Raw genomic sequence first — 27,421 nt, 5'->3', positions numbered from 1 at the left:
TCACCGACTCCAGCGGAGACTCAATAGGGCCTTGGCCTACAAACGGAGAGAATGAGAGAGAGAGAGAGGGAGAGAGAGAGAGAGGGAGAGATAGATAGACAGATAAGACCCCATTCACCTTCATCTCCCATTGACTCATTGACTCATCTACAGTGCATTTGGCCCCAGGTGATGTCTAAAGAAGAGAGCCTGTATTGTGTGTTAGTTGTGCTGGAGCCAGAGGAATGCAGCCCCATGGCCCTGGGTGTTTCTCCTGCTCACTGACTCATCCCTCAGCGCCATGACGACCAACTCCCTCCCATTAGTCATGCAATTGTGTCAAGCTGATTGATGAAGAGACTGAGAGAGGATGGTACAATCAGGCCAAGTGTTACAGTGTAGGTTCTCAAAACACCTGCACCTGGGCGCACTTTTGCTGATCAGTGATAAAGACTGTCGGACGTTGTTTTGTCATGCTGTGTGTGTGTGTGTGTGTGTGTGTGTGTGTGTGTGTGTGTGTGTGTGTGAGTGACAGAGTGACTGTGATTGTGAGAAAGTGAGAATGAGAGTAAGTGACAGATTAAGTAAAAATGTGAGTGAGTGAGTGAGTGAGTGTTTCTCCCAAACAGATATCGTATCTGTTTGTATTATTCTGTTAAAATATGTTTGCTTTGGCAACACTGCTTCACTGAATATGAGTATGAGTGAGTGAGAGAGTTTAAGTAAGTGTGTGAGTGAGAGAATGTGAGTGAGTGAGTGAGAGTGAGTCAGTATGATATATGTGAGTGAGTGAGTGAGTGAGGTCTGACCTCTCTGCTTGTGGTGCAGCCAGCCGAGCAGGTAGTTGCTGGTCTGCTGCAGAAGCACGTTGTTGTCGCCCTCGTACGTGCAGTTGGGGTCATTGTTGTCGCGGATCTCGCCGAGGCGATTCACTGCAGAGGAAGGCATTGCAACATCGTCACGCAGATTCCAAACAAATGAGATGTGATGCGATGTGATGAGATGTGTGTCAGACATTTTCTGAGACTGAGTAAAGTGCTCTAGAGCATCGCAACAAAAAGCTGTCACAGTGACCAGTGGTTCCCCAGGGATGGGGTGGGAATGCAGTGTTTCAGCAAGGAGGTATTGTACAGGGTGATATATCAGAACAACAGAGATAAATATACAACTACAAGTCAAATTGTGTATAAAAAGGCTCCTACAACATAGTAACCTATAAGTAACCTACTTAGTGACGAGTTTTTAAGCCTACTCTGATCTGACATATGTTGCGGGCCTACTGTTTAGCCTGGATGTGAAGACAGAAAAGCTAGCCTAATTGTTACAATGCACATGTGCCTAACATCAACATGGCATGAACTAATCATCATAAACATGTTTAAATGTTTTCAACCAGCACTCAGACCAAATGAAATTCACATGTTTAACTGATAAACTGTTTGCGCTAAACTGATAATGTAAATATTTGTCTGAAAAATGTAATTACTAAATGTAATTGTTGAAACTGTTTACTAAACGTTATGCAACAGCTGATCTGTTTTTCTATTTAACGTTAAATGGTGCATTTATTTTAAAATATCAACCTACTGTGAGCCACTGCATTAGATAGAGAGGAGAGAGAGAGAAGTGTGAGAGAGAACAAAAAGAAACAAAAAAAAGTGGGAGAGAGAGAGACAGTGAGTGAGAGAGATAAAGAATGAGAGAGAGAAAGAACAGAGATAGAGAGAGAAATAAAGAATGAGAGAGAGAGAGAGAGAGCATCTATAGTAGAGTGAGAGGAGGGGTGACTGAGAGAGGGTCTTACTAGCGAGGTAGCCGTGTCCACCACAGGCCTCCCTGCACTCCTGAATGCCTCTCTGGGCCGCCCAGGAGCCCAGGGGCTTACTGGAGCACGACAGGGCGTGGATCTCTCTCCCCAGCTCGGCCTGCAGGGGTACAACACAGGCACACACACACACACACACACACACACACACACACACACACACACACACACACACACACACACACACACAGATACACAAAAAGAGAGAGAGAGAGAGAGAGACACATGATGGAGTGCTCTCATGTTGGATACACATAAACATAAATAAACACAGACAAACAATGGAAAACCACATGACGCTCTTAAGCTTTAACTTGCTAACAAATATTTTAGCCTTTAAAACTGAAGACAGCTGTTTCTCTGCCTCTTCTTACTAGTGTATTATATTTTCCCTCTTCTCTTCTCCACACACACACACAGACACACACACACAGACACAGACACAGACACACACCTGTCTGTCGCTCTTGTCCCCCATCATGAGGCCGATCTGGAGCTCTACAAAGTTCATGAAGAAGGTCTTGGAGAAGTGCTCCAGAGCGTACACCGCTGCCAGGTAGGGGATGAGCCGCCATTGCTGCAACCAAACAAGCACCGGCCAGTATACAACTACAGCAAACACACAACTGAACGACTGTCAACACATTACTCACATGCTCAACACACACAAATGAACGACTGTCAACACATTACTCACATGCTCAACACACACAAATGAACGACTGTCAACACATTACTCACATGCTCAACACACACAAATGAACGACTGTCAACACATTACTCACATGCTCAACACACACAAATGAACGACTGTCAACACATTACTCACATGCTCAACACACACAACTGAACGACTGTCAACACATTACTCACATGCTCAACACACACAAATGAACGACTGTCAACACATTACTCACATGCTCAACTGACAACTGACATCAAATGAACTCTCAACAACCACACAACCGCATAACCACATGCATATTAAATCGCACTTCAACCAAAACCTCAACTTTGAGAATAACTTCATCACACTATGTTACAAAGCATCAACACATGAAATGGTAGTGTACCCTGCATTGCTTGGGAAGGAAACACAATAAATGGGAATGGAAATTTTTTCTGTCTGTCTGCCGTAGCAGAGTACAGTGAGATTTTCAGCTTTTGCAAAATATTACTTTTATTTTATACGTGGCAGATATCTGAGAATGCGTTGACATCATTATTAGAAGCGGACTGCAATCTGAACGTGTCACTGTGTCAGCATGAAGTATTCAGTGTTGGCATGTGGTGGGTCTGTAGATTTGTTGGGATCGGTTGTTTGGTGTGGTACCGGTTCTGTGGTGTGATACCGGTTCTGTGGTGTGGCACCGGTTCTGTGGTGTGGTACCTGCAACTGGTACTCCAGCACGGGGATCTCCTCGTCGTCTTTGGGTCCAAACTGGCGGCGGGTGGCGGAGAAGCGGATGGCAATGGTCGTGGCCAGCTTCAGGTTGACCACCGCCATCCTGGAGATGGACACGCGCCCCCCAGAAAGGGCACCCAGAGACGCTCCGAACCTCTTATTGGGGTCCTGATGGAGGGACAGAGAGGAGGCGGGAGAGGGGTAGAAAGAGAGATGATGATGATGATGATGATGATGAAAGTACAGAGTGAGAGAGAGAGAGAGAGAGAGATAGAGAGATGGAGAGAGAGGTAGAGAAGAGAGGAAAAGGACAAAGTGAGACACAAAAGACCAAGTGTGACAGGACAGAGAATAGAGAACGGAAACAGAGTGTGTGAACATAACACAGAAAGAGAGAAAGAGAGCATGACAATAAACATTCAACACAAGAAAAACAGACGGAGAGAGAGAAGACAGACAGAAAAAAGAAATATGCAACAGGATTGAAGGACACAGAGGGCAACAGAGAAAGAGAGAGAGACAGAGAGAAAAGAAAAGGGAGAGAGAGAGAGAGAGAAAGGAGAAAGAGAGAGAGATTATGAGAGAGAGAGAAAAGAAAAGGGAGAGAGAGAGAGAGAGAAAGGAGAAAGAGAGAGAGATTATGAGAAAAGCCTGGTTCTGCTCCAGTGGCCTCTCCAAACAAATGAAAGGCAGTGGAGGACACATCCGGACGGGTTAATTGGGTTTGGGCCTCTCTGCGCTGTTTGTTTTCACAGACGCCCTCCTTGCGGGTTTTCCGTCAGTCAAGACGGCCTGCAAAAAACGGGCCGTTTGTTTGGTCTGAAAACAGCGAGAATCTTCCCCCTCCAGCTTCAGCACGGTGGTTGGAACAACAGAGCCGTTCCCCTCGACCTATTCTCTCAGCTCTCCCACCCAAGGGTGCCATCCTGCCTACCCTCCAGAGATGCGTGTTGTTTAGTCCAAGCTGTTGCTACTTGAAAAGCCTGTAGTGTGGCGTGTGGCCTACACATGTACAACTTCATGATGGTAACATAGAATGCAAGAATGGTCGCTGCTACTAATGCTGTCTTGCTACGAATGATCCCACTTAGTTTGTGTAGATGTATGGCCTTTGTGTAGATGTATGGTCTTATTGTTATGCCTTATTAGCTAACCTTTTCTTTGTTCAGCACTTTGGCTCAACCCCTGTTGTTTTTAAATGTGCTATATAAATAAATGACTTGACTTGACTTGACATACGTGGACAAAACTGACAAAAGCCATGAGACAAGTCTTCAACTTGAGCCTACAGATAACGGGGAACAAAAGCCATCGCGGCACCATACTGAATCTGAATCTGACTATTTAAGGTCGCTATAAGCTGCCTGTGTATTCGTAGGAATTAATAAATAAGTACCCCACTGTATCTGTTTTTGTATAGAATGTGAGAGGTCACCAGTGGACTGTTTAGATGCCCTATATTTTCTATCGGTGCAGTTTGACGTGGGAATGACCCGGTGAGTGAGTGCTTGTTGGGGGACCGTCAGCTGACCTTAAATGGTGTGACGTACTTCCCCTCCGGTGTCACGTCGCCCGTCTTGTTCAGCAGATTCTCCCGCGGGATCCGCACATTATGGAACATGGCAAACCTACACACACACACACACACACACACACACACACACACACACACACACACACACACACACACAGACACAGACAGACACAGACACAGACACAGACACAGACACAGACACAGACACACACACACAGAGACACAGACACAGACACAGACACACACACACACACACACACACACACACACACAGACACAGACACACACACATGGGGATGAAACATAAGCCCTCAGGCATAAACAATAAACAACAACTTCACAACAAAAAAAGTAGATGTTAAATGGATTGCTCCAAAGATATCCAACAATTGCTTTCTAATTTCTGTTACACTGGCAAACTGCTTTCTGTACACGTAAATAACGTCATATCCACATTCTAAAAAATGTTACAGATTATTCAGACACTCACAAAGTAAGGAATTACAGGCATTTTATCAGTCTGGGTGATTCCTAAGAGTTAAACCCATCACTCTGGTGTTGCCAGTCAGTGAGTGGAAAATGTCTTTACAATGACTACCATCTGCTGGAAACATGGGCTAACTACACAGTCAGTGCAATTAGCTTGTGTAAGGTATAGCATAGAAGATTAAGTTAAACATGAAAATAAGTTTCATTTTAAAAAGTAAATGTGGTATGCTTGGGTTAACAGACCACTTGGACAAGATACATGATACACAAATCATATGTGTGTGTGTGTGTTTCAGAGGAGGCTCCTTCATTGAGGAAAGGGAGGAACACCCTCCCTAAAATTTCAGAGAAAAATAAAAAATATATAAAGTGAATTACTATTCTGATAAATTACTGTTAATATATTAGCCTACTATTTGAACACTTTAAATGAACAAAATCGTTCCCCTAGGTCAAAATGCCAACAGCACCACCTATCGCAATTGAAAATTACTGTATGGAGGAGCTTCCTCCGAAGTCCATTATAAACGCCTCGGACCCCAGCGGCTTGTGAATCACGTCTATGGCAAGCCGATTGAGCATTTATTCAGATATCTTGATATCAGGCATAATTGTCATGTACATGCAAGCCATTTCTGTCCACTAGTTAACTAGTGAGCCATTTCTGTGTGAACTAGTTAACTAGTGACAGCCAAAATGCTCACTAGTTAACTAGTAAGGCCCAAATTCTCTCTAGTTAACTAGTTCATATGTTTCATATCTTACTAGTTAACTAGTAATGCTCAGCATGTTCACTAGTTAACTAGTGGACACTGAAATGTGCACTAGTTAACTAGTTTAAAGACGTCTATATTTTACTAGTCAACTAGTAAGGTACAAAACTTTTTACTAGCTGACTACTGAATGTCAAATTCCCACTTGTTAACTTCTATGTCATTTGGCCAGCCGCTTGGGCATTTATTCTGATATCTTGATATCAGGCCAACATGCAAGCCATTTTTGTCAACTAGTTAACTAGTGAGCCATGTTTGTGCACACTAGTTAACTAGTGACAGCATAAATGCCCACTAGTTCACTAGTGAACACATATTAGCTTCACTAGTTAACTAGTGAGAGCCAGAAATGTCCACTAGTTAACTAGTAAAGGCCAAAATGCATACCAGTCAGCTAGTTGAAGGCTTTTGGGTCTCACTAGTTAACTAGTGACAGCCAAAAATGTGCACATGTTTACTAGTGAAGGCAAAACTTCTCACTAGTTAACTAGTTGGAGTAGGTCAATGTCACTAGTTAACTAGTGAACCATAAATGGCTTACTAGCTAGCTAGGTGATGGCAGCAGGCTCACTAATTAACTAGTTGATGCATCCTTTGTCCAAACTAGTTAACTAGTGAGGTCATAAATGTATACTAGTAAACTAGTTGAAGCCTAAATTCACACTAGTCAGCTAGTGGCGCAGAATTAAAATTAGGAGGCGGAGAACTCTGGAAATTGAGGCTTTCTATTGGCTCCCTATGTCCAAATAGAAGATGACAACCAATCACAGCGCAGAATTTCACAAAATCCCACCCACAACATTTGCATGTGGCACACAAGTTAACATGCTGGCCAAAGGAACTTTAACTAGTAAACTAGTGGCTTCAGTGTGACACTTACATGTAAACTAGTGAAGGCAGAACTGCTCACTAGTTAACTAGTGAAGACACAAATGCCCACTAGTTAACTAGTGAGGTCTAAAAAGTGTCACTAGTTTACTAGTGTGCACCAAAACACCCACTAGTGAACTAGTGATGGCAATTTCCATTCGACTAGTTAACTAGTGAGGTGCAAAAAGTGTCACTAGTTTCCTAGTGTGCCCCAAAATGCCCACTAGTTAACTAGTGAAGGCCATTTCAGCCCCACTAGTTAACTAGTGAGATGCCAAAATGGTCACTTGTTAACATGTAAAGGCCAAAATACCCACTAGTTTACTAGTGAGGGTGTTGTGGGCCTTACTAGTTAACTAGTGGCATGTATATTTTGTTCACTAGTTAACTAGTTACACCTAAAAAGAGAAACAAGCTGACCGTTTTTGTCCATTAGTTAACTAGTGGAACAATTGAAGTCTCACTAGTTTGCATGTGTGGCAGTGAAGCAGCTCACTAGTTAACTAGTGCCTGAAACGGCTATTATGCAAATTCTAATGAGAGGGTGGGTAGAAGACTCCTATTGGATATTATGTAAGAATCCCACCCAGTCTAAATGTAAATTTACTGTTCATAGCCTCGTGATCAGGTCCTGATGGGTGCCCCTAGTGGCTAAAGTGACACACTGCTCTGCAACGGTACTTCAGTATAGATAGTAAAGCAGAGCCTGCAGTATGCAGTATCTCATATTCTGTCAAAATGTTTTTTAATAATAACAGGGAAATCCCATGCTTTAACAAGTGAGCTCTTAGTGATCCACACCAAAGATTCAAGGGATCGATTTTAATATTAGGCCTATTCTTTGTTTATTGTTGCTAGGCAACCACAGACTTAAATGTATCCATTCAGTCACGCTTTTCTGATTAATAACTGAAAAACAAAAGATTGTACACATTAACTGCACATAGTTTCAAAAGTAATTAAAAGCTCAAGAAAAAAACTCCATGCACTTGTAAGGAATTGAACCCTGGTCTCCCACATGAAGTCCTGCTGCTTAACCACTTGAGCTAGTCTTGCCACATCAGCATTGCTATCATTAATGTTCATGTTACTGAAACGTTTTGTTGCTAGGCAACCATATACAAATGCCTCCAGTTTTATCGCGATTTTCAGACTAATAACTGAAAAACTAAAGATTGTAGACATTAACTGAACGAAGATTACAGCAATACACCACAACTTTGTCACTAGACGTGTTATCAAAACATATTTTTATGCTCAAACGATCTTAGTTTATAAAAGTTTGCTCTTAGAACAGCCTTGACGAAGTCAGCCATGTTTTCTAGGTTTCTGAGTCCTAAATGGACCAATCAAAATCCTTGTTCCGCCTTCTTCATTTGCATGCAAGTGCGACATTGCGCACTAGTAAACTAGTGGCCAATGTTACATCCCACTAGTTAACTAGTTGCACAAAATGCCAGCCGTTTGTGTATTTATCCAAATTCCACTAGTTTACTAGTGTGAGGGGCATTTTTCTCCTGCTAGTTCATTATGGACAGTGTTTTGTCCTCACTAGTTAACATGTAAGGCTCAAAATGCCCTCTATAAGCTAGTGAAAGGCATTAATAATGCAGATATGCTCACTAGTTAACTAGTAAGCATGTCCTGTTCCATTACTAGTAAACTAGTAAGGCCAAACATGTCAACTAGTTAACTAGTGAAGGCCAATGTGTCACTAGTTAACTAGTAAGAGTACCTTTTGCATTACTAGTAAACTAGATAGCTCCAAAAACAGCCACTAGTGTGTGTCTTGTGCGCACTAGTTAACTAGTGAGCCGCTTTACTGCCACACATGCAAACTAGTGAGACTTAAATTGTTCCACTAGTTAACTAGTGGACAAAAACGGTCAGCTTGTTTGTGTTTTTAGGTGTAACTAGTTAACTAGTGAACAAAATATGCATGCCACTAGTTAACTAGTAAGGCCCACAACACCCTCACTAGTAAACTAGTGGGCATTTTGGCCTTTATATGTTAACATGTGAGCGTTTTGGCATCTCACTAGTTAACTAGTGGGGCTGCAATGGCCTTCACTAGTAAACTAGTGGGCATTTTGGGGCACACTAGTAAACTAGTGACACTTTTTGCACCTCACTAGTTAACTAGTCGAATGGAAATTGCCATGACTAGTTCACTAGTGGGTGTTTTGGTGCACACTAGTAAACTAGTGACACTTTTTAGACCTCACTAGTTAACTAGTGGGCATTTGTGTCTTCACTAGTTAACTAGTGAGCAGTTCTGCCTTCACTAGTTTACATGTAAGTGTCACACTGAAGCCACTAGTTTACTAGCTAGAGTTCCTTTGGCCAGCATGTTAACTTGTGTGCCACATGCAAATGTTGTGGGTAGGATTTCGTGAAATTCAGCACTGTGATTGGTTGTCATGTTCTATTTGGACATAGGGAGCCAATAGAAAGCCTCAATTTCCAGAATTCTCCGCCTCCTAATTTGAATTCTGCGCCACTAGTTGACTAGTGTGAATTTTGTCTTGAACTAGTTTACTAGTATACATTTATGACCTCACTAGTTAACTAGTTTGGACAAATGATGCATCAACTAGTTAACTAGTGAGCCTGCTGCCATCACCTAGCTAGCTAGTAAGCCATTTATGGTTCACTAGTTAACTAGTGACATTGACCTACTGCAACTAGTTAACTAGTGAGGTATTTTGCCTTCACTAGTAAACATGTGCAAATTTTTGGCTGTCACTAGTTAACTAGTGAGACCCAAAAGCCTTCAACTAGCTGACTGGTATGCATTTTGGCCTTTACTAGTTAACTAGTAGACATTTTCCGGCTCTCACTAGTTAACTAGTGAAGCTAAAATGTGTTCACTAGTTAACTAGTGAGCCTTTTGGCTCCCACTAGTTAACTAGTGTGTATATTTTGGCCCTCACTAGTTAACTAGTTCACACAAACATGGCTCACTAGTTAACTAGTTGACAAAAATGGCTTACATGTACATGACAAATATCAAGATATCAGCATAAATGCTCAATCGGCTTTCCATACACGTCGTTTTCAATGGCCAAGGGAGGTAGCTCCTCCGTACAGTAATTTTCAATTGCGATAGGGGGTGCTGTTTTTAGCGGCAACGGTGAACTAATGAGCAGCTAGCTGCTCTGCAAGCAAGAACTTTATCTGCAGTCATACAACTAAGAATCTTGTGTTGAACGGAAAGCTTGTTTTTTTTGCTCCTGAAATAAACAGTACAATGGAATCAGAGAACAAAGTCCATCTTTTATACATTCAAATACAGTGCAAAAGTTAGGATCAAAGCAGGAATACCAGATCCAAAAATGAAGGATGGTAAGGCTAGTGTAGGCTACTGAATTCTACATAGGCTAGTATGACAAATAGCCTACTCGTGACTAACTGGTAACGTTAGCACTGGTCTGTCACAAACGTGGACAGTTCAGGGATTTGGTGATAAAAACATTTTCGGATAGTTATGCGTTGTTATAATCATCCAAGTTATGCCTCAACTAAACAATTGTTAAATGATGTTCTTGTTGTTAATATTAATATCTTGTTTTCACGTTCTAACTGTATCTTTGGATGGTTACATTGTTAATGAATGTTTCAGACCATGATGCATTCCTTTAATGACGTCTTCAATAACATTTGCCTTTCGAGTATAAATTCCCACTTTTAATACCAAATAATAGCAATTTGGCTTTAAAAACATTAGAATGTTACAAATAACCACTTTTAAGTTCTATTTTTAATGGTCAATAGTTACATGGTTTTATAAAACAAGTGTCTATTTTTAGTATTATAGACTTTTTTGCAAATGTATTACATTGAGCAAAACCTCCAGACTTTTCATAATTTTGCACATCAGGAAAACAGTGTTTCATAACTAGACCTACATATCTTCCCTGACTTCCCAGACCTAAATTTACATTTATTTACATTTACATTTATTAATTTAGCACTATTATCCAAAGTGACTTGTATATTTAAATTATATTACAAAGTCTATTGTCCCTGGAGGAGTTTGGGGTTAAGTGCCTTGCTCAAATGCACAACGGTGGAAGCCAAGAATAGAACCCACAACTTTTCTGGATACTGCATACTAGCCTAGCTCCTTAGGTCAGCCCCCCCCCCCCCCTTAAGAATGTCAGAACAGCATGTATTGCACAACATTGCTGCTATAAATGTGTCTGGGTAGGTGGCCTACATACTCGTTCACATATGCCACCAACACCATCACAAACTTACATTTGCCACTAACACCAATCAAGCGGACATTTCTTCCTCCGTTATTTTTTTAACCACCGGCCGCCACTGGTGTGTGTGTATGTGCATGTGTATATGTGTATATATATATGTGTACATGTGTGTGTGTGTGTGTGAGTTTAATCAGTGTACTCACCCATTGTCCAGGCCATTTTGGCCAAGCTTCTTGCCCATGTCTCCTACAGTGACCCCAGGCATGGACAACAGGGTCTTAGGGTCTCTCACCTGTAAGAAGTGACATCAGGACAAGGCAGTGGTGTAGTCTAGTTAGCTGTAGTGGATATACTGTGATGTAGTAGTTAGCTGTAGTGGGTATACTGTGGTCAACCCCAAATGTTAATACATATCCTAGTCTATTTTAACTGGGTATACTGAGATGGTGATGCTTTTTAAGTGGGTATACTGTGTAGTCCTGCGTATCACGTTGACTACACCACCAGGACAAGGGATATTTACAGATCTGTTTCAGAGGAAGTCAATACGCCTCTTAATGACCTCCTCACTGAGGGTATTTGTTGAGGGAATTTGTTGATCTATCCATCCATCCATATAGTAATGATGATGATGGTATGGCAGCACATTTAATGAGCTGTCTATATTAGAGTCTTATCAAAATTTGATCTGAACTTGTCAACTCAAAAGAATCTGCAGCCAATGTGCAGACATGCCTGTAGACTTGTAGCCCAATACCAAACTGGCAGACCCCTCTCTGTGCTAATTCACCAAAACGAGACTGGCTCGCTTGGCGAACACAAGAATAACGAGCTGTACCTGGACAACAAACGAGTGCAGGCCGTGGCAGACCCCGTCCGGCGTGTGCAGCTGGGCGAAGACCACGGCGTGGGTCGCCGTCTTGCCCAGGTTCCCCACCCAGAACTTGGCCGCCTCGAAGTCTGGACTGTGGATGACAAACTCCTGCAGGAGGAGAGGACAGAAACAGACTTGCTCACTCTTCTCCACCATGTTAAAAGAAACCATTTCTTTCGTTAAGAGTTATAGGATCAGAAGACCTTCGTCTGTCACTGTAAGGCTTGTATTTCGCGCATTTGGCAAAAGCCCCAGACAGCAGTGGCATGGTAATCGGGATTTGTTATTTGTAAAAGTTATTTGCTACGTTCTGCTTCCAGTATGTAGAATTTTATATGATTATTATTATTTATATGCATTATTATTTAGATTATTTATATGTTTATGACATTAATATTTTTATGTAGATGGTAGTGTTGACTAAACCCCCCCCCCCCCCCAACGATATCATCGTCCATCGCAATGTTTTACTGTACATACCGTCAAATGCCAATTAAGGGGACATCGCCCAACCCTAGTCCCTATCTGGACACAGAGATGTTTTAAAAACAACGCAAGTTGTGTTGTTTTCAACACATTCATTTTAAGAGTGCAGGAGGAACAGACTGTACCAAATCAAACCAACACAATAGGACAAGGACACACACATGTTTTTTATAAATGCTGCTTTGTTGTCAATCACTTACTGTAAAGAGAATTTTATATATCTATAAATGTATATAATTGTATAAATGTATATAATGTTAAATGGCAATATGATATTTGATTACCTAATACAATGCCTATTTCAACCAAGGTGTTACATATGACAAAAAACAGCGCCTGTTTTTAACATTCTTACATATAGTTTACATGCAAAAATTACATTCCTTTGCATGCTATTTCCATCATAATTTGTCTGAAAAATAATGCAGCTTTTGGCTGCATATTGCAAATTTCATGCAAGTGTCACGTCTGAAAAACTGAGAGAAGCTGAGGGATTATGGAGCTGCAGAGATGGAGTATCATGACCTGCCCAGTGCCACACAGCTCTCATCTCCGCAGGTGAATATCTCTGACTCGACTTATCCACCTGACCTTGACTCTGCTACCCAGTCAGCTCATGTGCGCCTGCAGTCATCCAGACAGCCCTACGTGACGCTCTGCAGCCGAGGCCACCAGCACTCTACAGGGTTGGATGTCTCTGTGTGTGTGTGTGTGTGTGTGTGTGTGTGTGTGTGTGTGTGTGTGTGTGTGTGTGTGTGTGTGTTTCAAGGAGGGTACCTGTGTGCTTGGGTCATACTTGGCTGTTGTCCTCATGGCTCTGGTGTTGCTGCCATGGCTCAGTTCAGTCAATGCAAAACACCCAAAGGTCTGTAGGGCACAAACACACACACGCACACACACACGCACGCACGCACCCACACACACATGCACACGCACATGCACACGCACACGCACACGCACACGCACACACACACACACACACACACACACACACACACACCCACACACACACAGAGGAAGACAGGTGGCTCAGAGAACAAGCAGAGGGACATTGAACTCTCTCACAGTTGGCAAGAACACAAAATTTACACACAGACAGAAGCACATCTATATTCATGTAACCACCAAAAATATACAGAAAAAGCAGACAGACTTGGAATATCTAAACTAAACATACCCAACAAATGTCAGCATTAACATAAGCAACTTTGGTTGTAATTGTGGCAGTGGGCCGTTGTACACGGTAACGTTTCAAGGCCATAGCTTTGGGTAACCTTATATGGAATAGGCACCTTTGAGCTTTCTCTAGCTGTGAGTTTTAATCTTGACATCACTCAAGGTCTATCCATAGCTGTGACGCAACCTGAGAACTTATGACAATTTCCTGATAGTATCAAGCAATCAGTTCTTCAGCACTCAAGGAGCAGGAAGATAAGAGAGAGTTTGTGTTATCTACTGTAGGCGTGTGGTGGGTGCTTGCCAGGACTGAAAGCAAATATCGAGCACACCGAGCACTGAACTACACTGAACCCAAGTAAGCACTGCAACAAACAAGTCTTAAATAAACTGAATCCAAACTTGAAAACCTACATTTTGCTGAACCCCCCCCCATATGAAAAGCATACAGTCCTATGGGATAGTAATGGTAAATAATATAGAGTACGAGCTATAATAAATAAACCCATACTAAACTGCATTTCTCTGGAGTTTCAGCACAGTCACAAGAGTTATTAAATGACTAGTGGAAGAAATTGCACCCTGCTATTACTATGTACTACATAGTAGAGTTTCAGGGAGCTCACCATCATGTTCTCAGTGCTCTGGACAAACTTCTCATGCCGCTTGGATCCTGAGTTGGCCACTGTCGCGCCAAACATCTGGAAGGGACAAAATATGACTTTATAGGAGCATGGTGCTATACATCAATCTCCCAAACCCCCAAAATAAACATACAGATACAGATGTATCATGCAACTGCAATCACGCAAACATGATGTGCTTAATAAGAACAAACTCCTGCACACAACACACACACACACACACACACACACACTTACGCCTTTGTTGAGGAAGAACTTGGCACCCATGGACCAATCGTACATGCCCAGGCAGTCGTTGAGCACAGTGGTCTTCCAGGGCATCTGCATCATGTCATCTCGCGTCAGGAAGTCGTAGCGGAACAGCTGCTTGCAGCGGCGAAAGTTCAGCTCCCGCATGCGCTCCAGCGACACGTCCTCACCAGGCTGCCGGGCGAACAGCGGGTCGTTCTCCAGCGTCATCCACACGTTCCGCTGAGGGACGGAGAGGAGAACAGAGGAACCTCACTGAGATGAAAGACTGCATACGGTTAATACCCCATATTATACTCTATGCTATTACTATCAAAAAGACTACTGCATCAACTTGAAGGACAATAAACTATACTAAACTTTACCTTTTCATTAAAAAAGTCTACTTAAAAAAGTTTTTCTATAAACAAATTATCAATAGGTTAGTGACCTAGGCCTACATAAACTAGAGTTATGTGTCACAAAGTAGCCTAGTCAAGTAGTCAAGCTTGTGGCCTTTTGGGAGGCGAATGACTTTTGCAAATGCTGACTAATGACACAGAACTGATGGATGTTCTTAACTATGTTGATTAACAGATTTGAATAACAGAGGTTTGCATTATGATATCTAACCAGCGCTGCAGGTCTAAAACTCTTGCAGTGTGTTTTGTCATATTAGACACAACGGTCTCCATTACGCTTGATTAAGCAGATCCCACCAGACAAAATAAATCCTTTTAAAAGTTAATTTAAGTTTTGAAATTACACAAGTAAAACTATGTTACTGAAACATCTGAAATTACACTACACAATGTTGATGATGCATATAAACTATACATTTCATGCATGGGCGAAAGATAGTCATTTCAAGATCAAATTCAGTGATTAAGACCTCATAACTTCAGAAATCAAACAACACTATATGCGCAGTCATTATACAGTAATAAGCGCATTACCTTGAATGCCAGGATCTCTTCACCATCGATGAACCTGGCCATATCTTTCCAGTTGAAGGAGGCCTTTCTCCTGTATATATCCAAGGGCCCATGGGGCAAATCTGGAATGTCGTCATCCTTATTACCATCAGTCAATATGAATTTATCCTCCGAGTAGCTTGGCACACTCATCTTCTTCAAGGCACTTGATTATGGCTTCTATCTAAAATCAGAGGGGGGGGGGGGGGGGGGAACAGTTCAGAGTCTAGCATATAACGCGTTAAAAATATGTGGATTGACATTTTATTACCCCCACCCCTAGACGGTAGAAAGTCTTGAAAAAGGTTTAGGCTTTGGCTTTAACGTTGAAGTATCAGTGATCAGTTAGGTCTATGGCTATGTTGTAGAGGCCTTATACTGTAAAAGCGTTTGGCAAATCAAAAATAATGGTCTCAGATCAGGCTAGATAACTATTGCTGCAACTGCATTGAAACAGCTATGCTAAGATGCTGTTTTGTCCCATTAAAGGTGATCTCTACTGTAAATCTTAAACTAACATCAGACCCATTAACAGAGCCTACCTGACACTCGCATTATGGTCGTTGGCAAACCCACAGTAGTAAAGCAAAGTTCAAAAGCTGACGTGCTTGTCAAAGCTCTCATGAGATAGTTACATCACTGACAACGTTTGGAAATTGAGCTACCTTCTATGACAGGTTTGGTTAATTTTAGGGATTTGTTTTGTACCTTGAACCATGATGTTGTGCAACAGTTACCTAGCTTATATTACAACTATATATAACATTAGGTTTACTCAAACAGACTTTGCATGAAGTTGAGGAGTTTACAAAACGAACGGTCTGTCTGATCTAGCTAGCCCCAGTTGAGCTGAGCTGCCTTTTCCCCTAATTTAATTCAGAGGTTACCCGAGATGTGTCATTACATTTAGTTCGCATGTACAAATAGACTGAAACTACCACTTTCCAAACTTCAAATGCGTTGTTGAAAATAAATTGGGGGAAATTTAACAATTCAAGTTACCTTCTTCCCCTGGACAGCTCCACTGTTTTGTACTTTCAGGTCGTGGATGACGTAAAAAATGAGCGACGAAAAACAGGATTCGTGACGTGTGTTTAAAACATCAACGATGCGCTTAAGTGGCGCAGCCAGTGTTAGGTATATTTTACTGTTTTGTAGTGTGTGCATTGCACAATAGGTATATATCATTGTTTGAGGTAGCCTACAGAATTATTTTATGACTTTATCACCAATTAATAGAGCATTTCACATTTCTCCACATATGTCTATTTATAAAATGGAGTAGCCTATGAAATCTCTGAAAATCCCTTACAGATCAACAGCTGATTAGTTAGAAGATAACCTTGCATCATCATGTAAATAACTACTATATACATATCAATAAACATAATATATTATATACCATGCTTTAATGTGTGATATCTTCAAGGCATTATATGTTTTATACTTGTGGATATTATATACAGAATCTGACAACGTGAAAATAATACATCATTATATTATGCCTAATTACAATATATAATAATAAATAACATTTATTTGATTCATGTGACATCATTCATAGGAAGGTATTTTGTTGAAAATAAATATTTTCTCAAAGCCATTAGCCATTATGGTAAGTTTCACTGTGATTCTAATCATGTATTAAAGAGGACATATATGTGTAATAACAGACATCTCACTCCAATTGCTTTCCATATCAACCCTAGCGTATTCTCTCTTCATCCCACAATGACCTCTGTTGGCCTGTTAATGTCCACTCTGCTCATCCTCACTGCTGCTGGACTCGCCGAACAGGTCCTCCCGCCGGGAACGAGGCGTGGTCTTGACGACCCCCGTGTTGCTCAGCCTCACAGTGATGAGGGTGGGGTCATCGCTGAAGCCGAGCAAAATGGTGTTGTTGGCGTCACCCAGGAGAGACATGCACTGGATGGTGGAGTCAGGCGTGAAGACCGACAGGACTGTCCCCGCGTTCAGGTCCCACATGCTCAGCTCACCTGGAAGACACACCTGTCAGTCACATGGTAACTCATTGTACTGATTATTATTATTGTCATGGTAACTCTACGACAACAGCAACATGCATTCAGTGACAGTGCTCAGTGGTTTTTAATGCTTTTCTTCCATCACCTTTTTCTGAAGGCCATATAAAGTCTAAAAGACCTGACCACGGACAACCCATTCGGTTATCTAAGCAGGAATATTATGCTTACCAGCCAGTAGAATAGCTTTAGCTCCTTCTTCCACAAGGAAAAGCTGGTTCACCACCCCAAATTGTAGACTCCCATAGCCAGAAATGGCTTTGTGCTTCCTTTTGAATGGATCCCATACCTTAAGTCTGACGATGAGAAAAAGGATCATGTGTGTTAGGGTGTGCAACAAATGAACTATTACTTCATTTATTACATTTAACCTGTTAGTGCAATGCGCTTATGGAACTGTTGGGGGCAGTATACAACTAAAGAATGAATGATTCACTTTGGTCATTAAAATCCTTTTCTAAATTGTTATTTCTTTGTGCAAACTTTGTGATTATAAGTTTAATTTACAATGGAAAGTATCCAAATTAATTATGGAAGTGTGTGTGTGTGTGTGTGTGTGTGTGTGTGTGTGTGTGTGTGTGTGTGTGTGTGTGTGTGTGTGTAACGACTTTAATGATTTTAGTAATTTAACAATCAACTCTTTTATGTGGCATACTTATTTATTGCAGCAATGCCAAATGCAACTCGGCTGGCATCGTTAGTCATGGCAACACAACAGACCCCAGGCTCATTTTTCAGTCGCTTACGCACCTGCCACAAAATAAATGGAGGGTAACCAGATAAGCAAACACACTTCACACAACCGTATCTGTGCACAGTAAAACAATGGCTAAGTATGCATAAAGTTACAAATACCACATACATTTATCCCCTGTCAACTGCTCCTATGTTCAACTGAGTGAAAATAATCCACTCAAAACCACTTAATAAACTACATTACCCACCATGCCTCTCTTCAGGTCCCAGAGGGTGAGGTAGGGGGTGTGCTGCGCCTCGCTGTAGTTGCTGATCACCAGGTGCCCGCCGGTGTGTGTGAGAGCAGCTGTCTGGAGGTTTAGCAGAGAGGAGCGGTCCTCCAGTGTGTGCATGTGATCCAGGGTGCTCATACAGAACACATTCAGATGGTGAGCAAAGTACGAGCACACTACTACCTAGAGAGAGAGAGACAGAGAGAGAGAGAGAGAAAAAGAGGTAGAGAGAGAGAGAGAAACAGAGAGACAGACAGAAAGAGAGCTAGAGAGAGAGAGACTAATTCACTCGTCTCTGACGTTTCCTCCAGGCTTGTGCAAAATTCCAGAATTGAATTGAAACTGGCTCTTAAATTCCAATTCCATTCTTGAATTTCACTTGCATTTCAATTGAGGTAGCAAACAGGAAGCAGAATTGCAATTCAAATTTTGCACAACCCTGGTTTCCTCACCCTCTCTTACAACCACTTCCCAACAGCTGCAACAGCTCCCACATAGGGGCTACTGATTGAGACTGTAGTAGCATGAAGTATGAAGTATCCTCCACACGGCAACGCAGTATCAACGCTAATTAAAACAGCCCTACACAAGCACAAACCAGGCCGAACACAGTGTCTCTTTCTCATAAATGCCCCGTGCCTGTTCGTCTCCACTGAGGAGGTACTGGTCCACGGCGTTGAATTTCTCCTGGTCCAGACGCCGCTGCTCTTCCTTCTCCCTCTGCGCCTCCCTCTCCAAGCGCCTCCTCTTTGCCGTGTGCGTCTCCATGCGCCGGTCCCAGGGCATCACCAGCTGGAATACTGAGATGTGTACAAAGAGAGCACACTCACTGAAGTATGGTACATATTCTCTTTTGATCCCGTGAGGGAAATTTATGAATTCTACACATACAAAATATGACAGTGTAGATAGAAGATGTATTCATTCCCAAAGGTCATTCCTAAAACTCTCTCCGCTGCAAAAGAAATAGAACACTCTTGTTTAAATTGTATTCTTTGTGTACCTTTGTGATCTTTAACTGGGATGATCTGGGATTTCCTGTCTCTCGCTGGTGTGTTGGACAGCAGAGATTCTTTGTGAGACGGTTTGATCCGACCTTTGATGTATCCAGAGTCCAGATCCCACAAAATTAGATGGTCCCTATGAGCGATACAGGAGATGCTATGCCACCGTCTCCATAAACAAATGCATATACTGTATGAATGAGTCTGACAGTACATGGCTTTTGAATGGTGCTGCATGTGTGTATCCAACACTATGTTTACAATTGTAAGGGCGCTGGGGAAACAGTTCCATTCCATCAACACATACAAACGAGTGTGTTATCAGAGGACGGGTGCAAAGATATCAGCTATAATGGATGAGATGGCCGGGCCCTGACCACAGTCTCATTAAAGTCTCTGGGGTAATCACACACTGGGTGTTGGCTTACAGACGCGGCTGACTTGAGACGCCTGCATTTGCAGGCGCGTCTGTTACAGGATGCCTGGGTGTGCGGGTCACAACAACTCATCATCAGCGCTAATTTTAATCCTTCTTCATTTACCTGTGTCGTTAGTTTGACCTGATGGCAGGTGGCACTGTGACCGGCTCTTACCTGGTCTCCGAGAGGCCCAAGAGAACTTGGTCTTTCAGCATGGTGTAGTCATTCTGTGGGCAAGGCACTACGAAGAGCCCTGTCTGTCTTTTTATATAGCTCCTTTTCAGCAGGTCATACACCAACAATGTCTAGAACACACACACACACACACACACACACACACACACACACACACACACACACACACACACACACACACACGCACAGTAGATTTTAATATTAAAAGATAAAAGGGAGACATCAGTAAATAAACAATTCTAGGAGACCACCATATGAATTTAAAATGCAGCCCTCAGGAATATGGTATTGGAGAAGGAAGCTGTAGTTCCAGGTCACAGGCTATGAGTTTCAAGACAGGTGCTTTTGATTAAACACTTGACTGAGATAGCCGAGGGGCTTTATATTCTCATGTGTTACACATGTGGGACTCAACATTAAGCAACCGTTGGATCCTCAGTGATTTAAGCAGCATGTTTAAAAAGCCCAGTGGAACAAATGACAACAAAAGACATTTCATAAAAACACTATGAGGGTGGTTAGTGAGGGAAGAAGATGATGAAGATGAAGGCAGCTGAACCTGGTAGACAGGAGTGGCTGATTCTGTGAAGCTGGAGGTTCCCCGGCCCGTCAGGATGTAGAGTTTGAGGTCGCGTGCCAACGCCACATCTGTGTTGGTGAACAGGCCGTGCTCCACCCTCACCGGGTGCCCTGCCAACCGAGGCCGTGCGACGTTCCATACCCGTATGGTGCCGGGACGCATGCTCCTGCACAACACGTACCTGACAGGACAGGGCAAAAATATGCACAATGCAGGGAAACAAAGGTGAAATGGGATTTAGGGATTTGGGTCTTTTTAACCTTGTAACATGGATTCATGCTCTCACATGTGCATATTTTCAGAGGGAGAGGCCTGAAGATTAGGACAGTGTCAGCACTGATGTCTTTGAGGTTTCAAGTACATCCTCATAAATATACAGTATGTGTGAGCTCAAAGCTGATGAATAATACTTCTACCTGAAACCCAGTTGGATGAGTTCTGCCCATGTTAACCTCTCCATTGATGTATTAAGTCACCCTGTTGAAGCCTAGCTGAATCATGTTGGTTTCTATGAAAACGTCTCGAACGATGGAACTTAATTCTATCATCAGTGATGTATCCTATGGATGCTTGTGTGGATAACTGTGTTCCTCCTTATGCACCTGGGGACCTTGCCCATAGGGATGACCTCCAGTGTGCCATCTCTCCTCACTCGGTGAGTGTTGTAGGTGAGGCTCTGGTCGTTGAGCCGAGAGACAAGGTTCCACAGCCTCAGGAACCTTTCACCTCGGCAGAACCCGAGGCAGAACCGCAGGTCAAAGCACATCCCTTCAGGACGGAACAAAAATATCAGCAACGTATTTACAGTATCTTAGCAAAGTATATGAAACACCTGCATTGAGTATAACATTCTTGTGTGTTCCCTGCTTATGCTGACGTTCAAAGGCAAACCACAGTAACTATGCATTTGGTAAAAATTGAGTGAAGACTCAAAATAGGTTTTGTGACATCTGTTCTGTCTTGTGTCAAAGTCTCCTATCAATAAAAAAGTCCACCTAAGTACCCATTACATTAATATATTACCAGCAATCTATGGTATAAAATTCTCGCCAAAAGTTTTCTGTACCTGTACCAAAGCTTTGTGCTTGTAAGAATATTTTGTGCTCGTAAAAAATATTTGTGTACATGTAAAAATAATTTGTGTCTGTAAAAATATTTTGTGCATGCAAAAATGGTTTGTACATCTTCAAATCCGTTTTGTCACTGTGTAGACATTTTTTTTGTGAATTTGCGAACGATTTTTGCACGCACGGATTTTCCATTTGCAAGTGCGCATCTGTTTTCTACAGACATGAAACAGATCTACGGGTACGAAACGAATTTACAAGTACAAAACTTTTTTACAAATTTTCCCAAAACAGCCAATCACAGCACTGCTTACTGAACGGACAATCAGCCTATCAACTGTCTCTGCTAACGTTACGTGAAAGCACCGCACTTATAACATGGGAAATACAAAGGGAGGAATGACTAGTCAGAAAACACTAACACAATAACTATACAGAACAATTATCATTAATAATAATACTAACCCTGTGGGAACAATAACTCTTAATGAGACATGGTAAACTACCCAATTTCGTGTAAAAGTACAATGGTTAGGGCGTGTGAAATTCCTCTTTTAAGTCCAGAATGAATGGGTCTTTAGTCATAGTCAGCCTAAAGCCACCCTGAACTTTTTTGGTCATGTAGCTGCTAGCAGTAACTGTTATGTTCTAGCTAGCTTAGGTAACAAGCTAACTTAGCTAACAAGCAAACAGCTCAACTTAACTCTATTCCTTCCCTACTATGAATCTAATATCATTAACTAGAACTAATAAACAGTATAGTTTAAAACGCGAGCACTGGATAGGTAATTAGTAGGTAACAATAGGTAATGGCAGCTAACTGGGCTAGTATTGGCTGGGCTAAGCTAACGTCAAAGATACTGCTTTTATCAACCGTCTCTGCTAACGTTACGTGAAAGCACCGCACATATAACGTGGGAAATACAAAGGGAGGAATGACTAGTCGGAAAACACAATAACTATACAGAACAATTATATCATTAATAATAATACTTTTGATCCGAATTTTATTAGTTCTAGTTAATGATATTAGAGTAGGGAAGGAATAGAGTTAAGTTGAGCTGTTTGCTTGTTAGCTAAGATAGCTCTTCTTTTTTAAGTGTTTCACCTCTTCTGAACTGTGGTGTTTACATGTACCCAGAGCAGTATTTTCTATGTCCAGCGTTTCAGAAATTAAAGAAGCGAGCTGATCGGCTCACTGATCGTTCAGTAAGCAGTGCTGTGATTGGCTGTTTTGGGAAAATTTGTAAAAAAGTTTTGTACTTGTAAATTCGTTTCGTACCCGTAGATCTGTTTCATGTCTGTAGAAAACAGATGCGCACTTGCAAATGGAAAATCCGTGCGTGCAAAAATCGTTCGCAAATTCACAAACATTTTTTCTACACAGTGACAAAACGGATTTGAAGATGTTCAAACCATTTTTACATGCACAAAATATTTTTACAGATACAAATTATTTTTACATGTACACAAATCATTTTTACGAGCACAAAATATTCTTACAAGCACAAAACGTTGGTACAGGTACAGAAAACTTTTGGCGAGAATTTTATACCATAGCAATCTACCTACAACATATTTGGCTGGACATTGTAAAACAAGTTTTCTCTCAGTTTCATTGTTTGCGTAGTTACTGCATTTTGACTTTGTAGGGCAGTATGAGTCTCACTCGGCAGTATGGCCACACTGACCCTGAGCGATCAATCCTGGAAAGCGTGCAAGGTGCTTGTGGTCCTCCGTCTCGAGGTTCCAGACGATGATGTCAGTGGTGCCACTGCGAGCAGAGGGGCAAAAGGCCACAACGTGGGATCCAGCCCTGGTGACAGTTACCTGGGAAACAAGGTCCTGACCACAACCCAGGATGGAGCGCTGATACTGGAAGGTGGTCGTGCTGAAGAGCTCGATGTGGATGATATCACCCTGGCTTTTATACGGGTATCTAAGGACAGAGGCCGAGACCAGACATTTAAGAGAAACAATAGCTTCAAACACAGCTTAGCCAATCCCATTCAAAGACCGGAACTATCCGTTATAGAATTAAACTTTAATATCTATCCCCTCTGATGCTAGATAGGTTGCATATCTGAAGCAAAGGCAGTTATAGAGGCAGAATGCATTGATTGTTTAATCAATACACACCCAGTTCTTAACTACAGTTCTTTTAACTCAGAACCAAATGTGCTGAGCAACTGTATAACGAGGTGAATTTAATGTTTAATCGGAAGAATGAGTCAATGGGGGAGGAAACTGTAGTAAGGGAGAAGTGATTACCTGCAGAAGACCAGTAGATAGTGAGGGGTCATTTCCACTGCCTGTATGGTAGCAGATGGATGCTGGGCTTTCAATGTAGCCACAACAGATCCTCCTCGGGCACTGAGCACGGCGGCCTCCCTACCACTTCTGTGTGTGTGTGTGTGTGTGTGTGTGTGTGTGTGTGTGCGTGTGTGTGTGCATGTGTGTATGAGGTCAAGGGAGAAAAAGAAAGATGCAATCAATGAAATTACAAAAAAAACATGACAGAAGGCAATGAAAAAGCCGAAGTGCCAAATCGAGCTGAATATGGGGTACTGAGGAGGGGGAAACCACAGTCACACAGTCAGTAACTGAGAATGAAGACCTTTTAAAAAGCCACCAGTGATTTGCTGCCACTGTGGCCAAGGCCATTAAGGGCCCATCATGGGCAGTCCGTTGCCACAGAGTCCAACCAAGGAAGTCAATAAACAGGGGCCGTTCAAAGACCCAGTGTAGTTCAAACACAGTTCACAAGCTGTTACATTTCAGCCCATTTACAACTCCAAGCACAAGAGTTTAACTACAAAGTGGGCTATGTTTTTATGGTAGAAAAAAAAATAAGATAGAAATCATTTTATCTAAGTTGTACAACAGCTGCCCAATGATCCTTGCAACAGTAGCTTGTTGACTCATTGAAAATATACTTTATGGTCTCAAAAAAATCCACATATTAATGGGTCATTTGTGTGACCACACCAAGTACATCCAATATGGTATTTTCTTTATTAGGCTTACAGAACATTACAAAGGGCAAACTGGCAGTTTTTAATTATTAAGTACCCTATGAGTCTGATATATCCATCATTTCACACACAATGACCGGATTTCAATCCATTTACACTGGGAAACCACTAATCCCTGATTCTAATCAGCTCATGAAATCAGATAAAGATGAATTCCGGCAGGGGAAGAAAAGAGCAAAAAGCTTTATCCCTCTTTCTGGCAGACACCATCAGAAAGCCCTTTCAGATATAACCTCCGGAGTATGAAAGACTGCTATTGAGACTGCTATTGCTGTCAAGCGTTTGAAGGCGGCACGGGTGTGGAAACTAAACAGGGCCAAGGCACGCATTACTCACACTGGCACTGGAGACGGTCGTCTCAGTCAATTATTCAACAGATCTTTCTTACATCATTTCCAGGTACTGACTTGGTCCCAGGAACTTCACACAGGCGTGCTTTCACACCTGAGTGACTGTTGGATAGGTGATATTAATTAAGAGCGAAAGCCTTTTGATGTCCATGATGAAAGAGCCGTGGTAATGATTAATGACCTGTCTGCCTGTCAGTGGTCCCATGTTGTAGCGGCAGAGTGTTAAAAGAATGGCTCCTATTGAGATTTCAATGTGACATTCAAGGCTGATCACTGATGGCAAATGTAGTTCATGTAACAACTACACCAAACTACACAACTACACACACACACACACACACACACACACACACACACACACACACACACACACACACACAAACACACACACACACACGTCATCGTGGAATCCTGAGGGAACTTTAAACCGTCCTCAGAGCTGATATCAGAATATCTAAGCGTGCTCACAGGAGCCTCAGGTGTAAGGTTGGAAACCTGATCACGCTCGATGGTTTTGTTTGTTTGTGTTGTTGTTGCTTGCTGACCTGTAGGCAAACAGCACATAGTCTTTGACCGAATTGCGGGACACCAGGATGGACCGGTCTTTGTGGATAGGATCGGACTCCAGGGCGATGCTGGTGCGACACAAGAGCTTACAGGAGGCCGTCAGGTCAAATGCCTGAGAGAGGGAATAAAGAGGAGAATGATAGAAGAGAGGGAATAAAGAGGAGAATGATAGAAGAGCAGAGTGCATAGAGATAACAACAGCCATAAAAAAAATTAGAAAACACACAACATATAATGTATTTTGAGATGCTGTGTAAACAGACAATATATGCTGTCAACTTGAGATCATTTGTGTGCTGCTTTTATGAAAGGCAATCTATGGAAGAATTGTATGTGAATATCATGCTATGTCCTATAGGGCAGTGAATAGTAGAGGATTCAGAGCGACGGAAAGCCAGGGGAAGATAACTAAAGGGATGAATGCACAAGAAAGAGAGAGAGAAGAGACAGAAATGACACAAAAGAGGTAGTGGAGAACGACAACATGGAGAAAGGGAAACGAATGGAGGAGAAAGAGAAGGAAAGGAGGGTGAAAAGAATGAGGAAGGAAAGATTAGAACAATACTTATGAGGAGAGGTGTAAAGGCAGAGGATATCAAAAGAACTCTTAGTGTAGGAGATGACAGGGAGAAGAAAGGAAGAATGAAGAATGTAAACACACTCACCTTCACCATTTGACTCCCGTCATAGAAGACCACCAGCAGCTGTCCCTTAGATGCGCAGGTAACCACGGGAACATCCAAAGACTCGCTCTCGGAGTACAGCACCTTCCCCGAAGACAGCTCTCTGACCTGGAGGCAGTGCCCTTTGGTGATGGCCACCAGGCGATCGCTCAAGCACACAGTCAGGGAGTCTGCCACTAAAAGATTCTCGTCCCCAGTTGGCATCTGCACCACACTGTCCAGCTCCAGGTCCCACAGCCTCAATGACCCTTCACTGGAACATGTGACCACGAGTGAGCCATGTTGACCTCCCGTAATGGCAGTAACTGGAGTTGTGTGACCTATGATGAGAAACATGGGCGGCACATCAGCTCTCTACAGTATAGGGCAGTGTTTCTCAAAGTGTGGTCCACAAGCTATCCCAAATGGTCCGTGAGCAGACGTGGTAAAATATAATATAGATGAGTTGTTTGCAATATTGAACCAACTTGTGTGTAAATCCAAACAGTTCTGCAACACTGTCTATGTAAGATATGCCAATTTAAATCATATGAATCCTCTGACACAATAAGCAAAGTGCTAAAACAATAAGCAAGGTGGTTCAGTGAGTAGACCTAATGGCTAATATACCGTTGAAGTAGTACAATCTTTTTGTTTTAGCTAGGTGGTCCATGTGTTTTTTTGTTGTTTTTTTTTTTGGTTAAGTGGACCTTCGTCTGAAAAAGTTTGAGAAACACTGGTATAGAGTATAGTGCTGAAGAGTTTCATTTTCAAAGCCATGTAAAAATGTCCCACTTGGAAAGTCTTTCTTTGTTGTTCATTAAAGGATGTGTAGTGGTAGCAAACTAGCTAGGCCTACTGTAGGATGGCTTACCAGTAATCAGGGTGTACACCAAACCACCAGGGGGCAGCAGGCAGGTGAAGGAGGGCACCAGAGTGGGCAGAGAGGAGCGCTGGCACTGGGCAAGCAGGCTGTGCAGGTAGGTGAATTTGTATGGATCCCCTGAGGGAGCAAAAATGCTGGTTAATCTGATTACACTTTAGAGAGAAATCATTTGTGCTAT

General features: G+C 42.2%; 1 protein-coding gene across 1 annotated transcript in view; it reads right to left on the bottom strand.

The window, feature by feature from the left end:
- acox3 (acyl-CoA oxidase 3, pristanoyl) overlaps positions 1 to 16,529 on the bottom strand; it is a 28,200-nt gene extending 11,671 nt beyond the window's left edge. The window contains exons 1-13 of the mRNA XM_076289187.1: positions 16,471 to 16,529; positions 15,451 to 15,652; positions 14,504 to 14,737; positions 14,249 to 14,323; positions 13,224 to 13,313; positions 11,925 to 12,068; positions 11,290 to 11,378; positions 4,741 to 4,837; positions 3,195 to 3,377; positions 2,259 to 2,381; positions 1,784 to 1,904; positions 789 to 911; positions 1 to 36 (exon numbers count right to left, since the gene is read on the bottom strand). The exon at positions 1 to 36 is cut by the window's left edge and continues 78 nt beyond it. Coding sequence (XP_076145302.1) covers positions 1 to 36; positions 789 to 911; positions 1,784 to 1,904; positions 2,259 to 2,381; positions 3,195 to 3,377; positions 4,741 to 4,837; positions 11,290 to 11,378; positions 11,925 to 12,068; positions 13,224 to 13,313; positions 14,249 to 14,323; positions 14,504 to 14,737; positions 15,451 to 15,621 — 1,486 coding nt within the window. The 5' untranslated portion in view covers positions 15,622 to 15,652; positions 16,471 to 16,529. The remainder of the gene's footprint in view (positions 37 to 788; positions 912 to 1,783; positions 1,905 to 2,258; positions 2,382 to 3,194; positions 3,378 to 4,740; positions 4,838 to 11,289; positions 11,379 to 11,924; positions 12,069 to 13,223; positions 13,314 to 14,248; positions 14,324 to 14,503; positions 14,738 to 15,450; positions 15,653 to 16,470) is intronic.
- Between the last annotated feature and the right edge of the window lie 10,892 nt (positions 16,530 to 27,421).

This window comes from Alosa pseudoharengus, unplaced genomic scaffold (genome assembly GCF_046254945.1).
Source record: "Alosa pseudoharengus isolate Yale_2024_CS ecotype anadromous, Long Island Sound unplaced genomic scaffold, YU_APseudo_1.1 YU_APseudo_1.1_scf_17, whole genome shotgun sequence".
Classification (NCBI taxonomy): domain Eukaryota; kingdom Metazoa; phylum Chordata; class Actinopteri; order Clupeiformes; family Clupeidae; genus Alosa; species Alosa pseudoharengus.
Note: the sequence above shows the minus strand (reverse complement) of the source record. Positions and strands in the feature narration are given on the sequence as shown.